The 6,963-nt window shown below is 40.8% G+C and overlaps 1 protein-coding gene across 1 annotated transcript; it reads right to left on the bottom strand.

The window, feature by feature from the left end:
• Positions 1-1,668: 1,668 nt before the first annotated feature.
• Scrg1 (stimulator of chondrogenesis 1) lies at positions 1,669-5,747 on the bottom strand. The gene is made up of 2 exons (XM_038324703.1): positions 5,509-5,747; positions 1,669-1,773 (listed from the first exon to the last, which is right to left on the bottom strand). Exons 1-2 carry the CDS (start codon positions 5,745-5,747, stop codon positions 1,719-1,721), a joined length of 294 nt encoding a protein of 97 aa, XP_038180631.1. The 3' UTR covers positions 1,669-1,718.
• Between the last annotated feature and the right edge of the window lie 1,216 nt (positions 5,748-6,963).

A 6,963-nucleotide genomic window follows, 5' to 3' on the forward strand; every position in this document is an offset into this window, starting at 1 on the left:
ACCTCCTAACCTGCCTTCAGGACGTGCTGTGTCTCACACTTTCCCCCACAGCCCTTTGACAGTACCCTCTGTTTCCCTATAGCAGGCTTCATGTTTATGAATAGTAACTTTATTACGATGACAGCTTTGTTAGAACACATGTTCTGAGAAGACATGCCTATCTTACTCATTACTAAGAGCCCAAGAATCTTAATAATGACTTGCACCTAGCCAGCATGTAATATATTTTTATAAAATATGGAAGTTTCTGAAATTAACTTTTTTGGTTATTATGAGTCAACACTTATATTTTAAAACATAAGGTTATAATAGCTTTTTAAAAGTCTTTTTCTTTTTTGTTTGTTTGTTTCCTTTCTTTTTAAATAATGTCTCATGTAGCTCAGGCTGGACTCTAACTTACTACATAGCTGAGATTGTCCTTAAACTTGTGATCCTTCTACCTCTCCCTTCCCAGCGCTGGAGTGAAGGCATGTACCAGCATATCCTGTTGTGGAATATTAATTAAGACGTGTTGCATTCGTTTATGCTGTGGAACATTTGTCTAAAGATGCAAAGACGTGTTACATTTGTTTGGTTAAATCAAATTAACGTGGGTCAGGAGGCTGAGTCAGCAACTAGCTGACAGGAAGTGGTAGGGAGGAACCATGTGTAGCTAGGATTCTTGGGGGGGGGGGGGGCTAACCAGAAGGACGTCCTGTATTTCAGGAGACAAGAGCAAGGAGAGAAGGTGAGCTAGCTACTTGCTATTCAGCCTCTCTGAGCGAGCAGAATTTCACCTCAACCTTATTGAATCCTGAGCTCTATAAAGGGAAAGAGATCTAGGTAAAGTTTCCTTTAGCCGTTGCCTGAGGGAACAGAATTGCAGCCTGACTGCAGCCAGTGCAACCAAAGAACTGGGAGCTGTGGAGTGGCAGTTGCCGATTAGGACATCAATTAAGGTGCAGCCACTGGATTAAAAAAAATCCAGTTTTTGTCATAATGGGGCTTGAACCTGGGCCTCTGTGTGCCGTCAGGCATCTTTCAAATGAGTCACATGCCAGTTCTTTCTGTGTCTTTTAAAGTGCACCTTTTTATTCTTAAAAAAAAAAAAAAAAAAGATACTTCGGGCAAATGTATCATGGTCTTAAGGATACAACTGTGTGTTTGAATGGTATTCAAATTCTGCTTTGGCTTGTATATCTTAGACCTGAGTAGGAAAAATGGAAATAACAATCTAACAATATCACCTTTAAGGTTTTTTTTTCAAAACAGCAAAATTAAAATGTACTTAAAGATGTGGCATATGTAATAATATACCTAAGGAAGGGTTCTTCTTTTCCTTTTTAACAGAAAATGTGTAGCTTCCCTTCCAGTAGATTCATTTTATTACCTGGTTCTCTCTGTTCAATCTGCCTGATCAAAAGTCACAACCAACAACTGAAATTTTCTATCTTGAATCAGGATTGTGGCTATCCATTAGGGGACAGGACCCTTACTGGATGTAGTGAACTCCTCCTAAATAAAAGTCCTCTAGCCAACCATTTTAAGCAGTACTAACAACATTCACAGAGACAAGCTGAATGGAAGTGACTTTTATTGCTGCTTTAGCCAGGTTTACTAGGGCAAGTGAGACTTTATACAATCTGGGCTTTCTTACACGATGGAAATCACAACTGTAGCTATACTGATGCAGTTTGTGGGAAATTAGGGACTGCCTTCTCCAGAACGCATGCAGATCCTCAGGGACTGTTGCAGGGGATCACAAAGGAGATCCTTGGTCCGAAGAAGACATCCCTGAAAGGAAGAACACAGTTAAACTCAGCTGAGAACTAAGGCACATGTTAGTCTTTTCTGGACTGAAGATGGAGGGTGTTTCCCAGGGTTTCATCTCATTTCATTGTAGGCAAGTCAAATCTGTCTATCTATCTCTCTATCTGTCTATCTATCTATCTATCTATCTATCTATCTATCTATCTATCTATCTATCTATCTATCATCTATCTATCTATCTATCTATCTATCATCTATCTATCATCTATCTATCTATCTATCTATCTATCATCTATCTATCATCTATCTATCTATCCATCTATCTACCTATCTATCTGTCTGTCTGTCTGTCTATCTATCTATCATCTATCTATCTATCATCTATCTATCTATCTATCTATCTATCTATCTATCATCTATCTATCTATCCATCTATCTACCTATCTATCTGTCTATCTATCTATCTATCTATCATCTATCTATCTATCTATCTATCTATCTATCTATCTATCTATCTATCATCTATCTATCTATCCATCTATCTACCTATCTATCTGTCTATCTATCTATCTATCTATCTATCATCTATCTATCTATCTATCTATCATCTATCTATCTATCTGTCTATCTATCATCTATCTATCTGTCTGTCTGTCTATCTATCTATCTATCATCTATCTATCTATCTATCTATCTATCTATCTGTCTGTCTGTCTATCTATCTATCTATCATCTATCGTATCTTCATACAGTATCTATCGTGTCTGGATGTTCTGTCGAGTATCATCTAGGATGAGCAGAGAGCTATGCTAGCGATCTATCTATCGAGCGATAGCGAGCAGGGCCGAGCGAGCAGCGAGCGAGCGAGCGAGCAGCGAGCGAGCGAGCGAGCAGCGAGGAGCAGGAGCGAGCAGCGAGCGAGGGCGAGAGCGAGCGAGCGAGCGAGGCGAGCGAGCGAGCGAGAGCGAGCAGCGAGCGAGCGAGCAGCGAGCGAGCGAGCGAGCGAGCGAGCGAGCGAGCGAGCGAGCGAGCAGCGAGCGAGAGAGCAGAGAGCGAGCTAGCGAACGAGCAGCGAGATAGCAGCTAGCGAGCGAGCTATGAGAGGCGAAGCGAGCGAGGCGAGCTAGCGAGCGAAGCGAGCGCGAGGAGCGAGCATCGAGCGAGCAGCGAGTCTAGCTAGCGAGTCGAGCGATCAGCGAGGCGAGCGAGCGAGCAGCAGCGAGGAGGCATTCTAGCTAGATCGATCGATGGATCTATTATCATCTATCTATCTATCTATCTATCATCGATAGCTATCATCTAGTATACTCGATCATCTATCTATCATCTATCTATCATCTATCTATCTATCTATCATCTATCTATCTATCTATTTATCATCTATCATCTATCTATCTATGAGTAGGAGGACTTCCCAAAGAAGCCTCAAAGACCAAAACGGTATCTGTGTTTCCTTTCATCCACTTACCAACCATTGATGTTATGCTATTATTTGTCTATAAATAAAAGGAAAAAAATAGATAATTTTAAAATCTTATACAAAAGAGTTCACTTTGATGTGGAGATGGGTTATGAAGTTTAAATTTGGGGGGCAAGAGACAGATCGGTAGACACTTCTTTAAAAAAATCATCAAACAAAGTTTAAAATATTTATCTTAATTTAAATATTTATTTAAAATATTTTAATTTTATTAAATGTATTCTTATATTTAGTTTATTATTTTATTATATTTAATTTAAGTATCTCAGCTTCCTAGATTTTATGCATATGGAAGTGTTCTAGAAGCGACTACCTTTTTGGGTCGGAAAAGGTAGGATAAGGTAACACCAAATGCGTGAAATCATATAAAATTGTATGTACAAGGAGGTGGGATTCTGATTGTTAGAAACACACTTCGCATAGTTTTTCTGTTCCTACCGAAAAAACATCTCAAAGTTACGGAGACACGGTTTCTGTATATTTACACCTCTGTTTAAATGTGTTAATAGTCATAGTCACGAAGTTATACAGAAAATAAATATAAGCCTACTGCATTATGTTGGCTTAATAGTCCAATAATGAGAAAAAGCATTTTAATGTTGATTGGCATTTAATTTCTACAGTACAGAAACGTGTTCCACGGGGTTAATAACACACGTTCTTGCATCACGTAATACAGTGCTTCTGAAACATCATCCTGTTTGAGAGCCACCTGAGGGCTCCTTGAACGCTAATGGCAGGGCCTGCCCTGCACACCTGGTCCAGTCGGTGCGCCCTGGGGTCTGAGGGCAGGTGCGCATTGAACAGGCACTGCTCTGGAAGCCTCGCTTTGGGAGCCAGCTGGGTCTGAACCGGGTTGTCTCCATAGTAACATTAACTAGTTATGCGAGGTGTCACCTGTCCCTTCAGTCAGCCTTCCCCGTGGTAAGAGGCTTCTTAGAAGGATGAAAATATGATGTCAGATGTTGAAAGCAATTTGAAACAGTATTAAATATCCAAGATCGAAGTATTTGAAATAATCCTTAATCAAAGGAAAACAATCTTAAAATCAAGGGCTAAAACTTGATTTAATCTCCCATTTTTTTGTTTACTTAGTATATACCAAAATGCGAAGTATTAGTATTTTCCAAAATGTAAATTGTTTTAAGCATATTTCATTTCAAATTAACTTATGCATGGAGCTGGAAGACCCTCCCATGGCCCTTACTGACATTTTCTGTCCCAGTTACTTACCCCATTCTCTTAACTCATCTAATCTAAAAAAAAAATATCAGTTTTCAGATGAGTTACAATGCTGACTTTGAAGTTCATGTATACTACCAATAGATGTTTGTTGTTGTTGTTGTACAGGCTAAGGTATTGCTTTTCACATTTTTGTGTAGGTTTTGCTATTGTTGTTTGTGGCAGTCTCACTGTGTAGCTCAGGCTAGCCTCCAGCTCCAATCTTCTGGCCTGTGCAGCTCTATTCAACAAGAACCCTACACAGCTTGGATAGTTCTGAAAACAGCTGGGATCTAAGTCTACTTGAGAGCCGTTCATTTCAGCAAACCTAGCTCTGAACTTGCTCTAAGCCAGGTCTGGTGCCTCATGCTGTGGACCCAGCACTTAGGAGGCTGAGGGAGGAGGATTGGAACAGGTGAGGTCTCAAGGTCAGCCTGGTTTATATAACAACAGCCAGCTTGAGCTACAGTTGAGATCTTGTCAGAAAAAAAAAGATGGTAGAGGCAGGCGGATCTCTGAGTTCGAGGCCAGCCTGGTCTACAAGAGCTAGTTCCAGGACAGGCTCTAGAAACTACAGGGAAACCCTGTCTCGAAAAAACCAAAAAAAAGGAAAAAAAGAAAAAAAAGATGGTAACCGAACCACGAGTCTATTGAGTGGATGGAATATATTAATACCTATGAAGGATTGATTGCCATCATGGCACATAATAAACCTTCGTTGAATGTCACATTTCTACAACATTCAAAAAATGACATAATGTGTTTCTGGGTTGTTGTTATTATCATGATAAACCTTATAAATAAATAAGAGTAGTGCTAAAATATGTGTCAGTTGGCTATATTGTGTTATGTGCATTTGTGTGGATTTTCAAAGTCTGTGTCTTAAAGATTTGCATAGAGAAATAATTGGGAAATTTATCTTCATACCAGCACTGAAAGGTGGAGATACCTAATTATAAATTAATCATTTGGAAAAAAGCGTAAGGCGATAAAAGCTGATCCTTTAAGCGGCCTTTCCTGCAAGTACAGCAGTACGCCGTGAAGCTTCGTTCCCTTACTTTGGGCAGCAGAGCAGTTCGCTGAAATTGCAGTAACAGATCATCTCGCATCCCTTCCCATGCCAGAAATGATGCTGGACGTTCGGGTCGATCAGCGTCAGGTCGGCTCTGCCTTCTGGAAGGCTGTGACAGTTACGGTCTTTCAGCATCTTTCTGTAGCAGGAAAGGCGACTCGAAGGCATGGCTTGGGCTCCTAACAGCAAAGTTAGCCCGAGGGCGACAAGCACCACCAATTTCATCGTGGCTTTTGTTCCTGAGATAGAGTGACAAACGAAATAGGTCAGCGTTTGTTTTCTAATAAGTGGGATTCATCTGAGCATAAAGTTTCTCACTGTGTAACTTTCTGACCATTTACATTGTTTTTTTATTTGAAATACTTGTCTGACAATTCAAATGTCTGGACACCACTTTAAAAAATAGTGGGGGTCCAGGGAGTTGGCTCACTAGCCACACAAGCCTGAGGACCTAAGGTCAATCCCTGGGAGCCATGCTAAAAGATGCAGGTGTAATTCCAGCATTCGGTTGATGAGATGGGATGGAAAGAAGGGACAGGCAGGCAAATGGCTCAAAAGCCACAGGCCAGCAGCAAGAACAGCAGAGATCTGTGCCAACGTGGTAGACACTGAGAGAATAACTCCTCAAAGAGAACCTCGGGCCCTCTGCCTTCTACACGGGTGCCGTGGTGCGCGTGTGTCTGGGCTCACTCACAGCCGCACTCACGCGTGCATGCACATGCGCACACGCGTGGGCACACACACACACACAAAACAATACTGAAGGGACTAGGGATGAGACTCTGCCTTTGGTAAGGGACCCAAAGTCACTTGTCTGTGTGTAGTCTCTCAAGAACAGCTGCTTTTAAGACAATAAACTCGCAAGAGTTTGTAGAACAACCAGCGCTGCCAAATGAACTTGACATCTCATATGCTATAAAACCATATCATCGTCAAAGAGCCTAGATCCCACTCTCACAGGGACAAAAAGCTTATTTATGTCAATAGTCACAAGTAATAGTCTATAAATATATTTATAGTCCACTTATTTTCAAATATCCTGGAATTATTCTTTGGACTCATTCTTGCTACAAAGTTTTATATATATATAATTTTACCCACATAGACTACTAATCTGTAACTGAAAATGGAGGCTTGGATTCTTCTCTTTTTTAAAAAAAAGATTTATTTATTTATTTATTTATTTATTTATTTATTTATTATGTATACAACATTCTGCCTCCATGCCAGAAGAGGTCGCCAGATCTCATTACAGATGGTTGTGAGCCACCATGCGGTTGCTGGGAATTGAACTCAGGACCTTTGGAAAAGCAGGTGGTGCTCTTAACCACTGAGCCATCTCTCCAGCCCCTTGGATTCTTTCTTACTCCTCTAGCGTGGCCATGAGCACCTACTTTGGGGAGCTGCTACATGAACCTGTGAGCATACTCTGTGGATGGAC

The sequence above is a fragment of the Arvicola amphibius genome, chromosome 4 (assembly GCF_903992535.2).
Source record: "Arvicola amphibius chromosome 4, mArvAmp1.2, whole genome shotgun sequence".
NCBI classification, from domain to species: Eukaryota; Metazoa; Chordata; class Mammalia; order Rodentia; family Cricetidae; genus Arvicola; species Arvicola amphibius.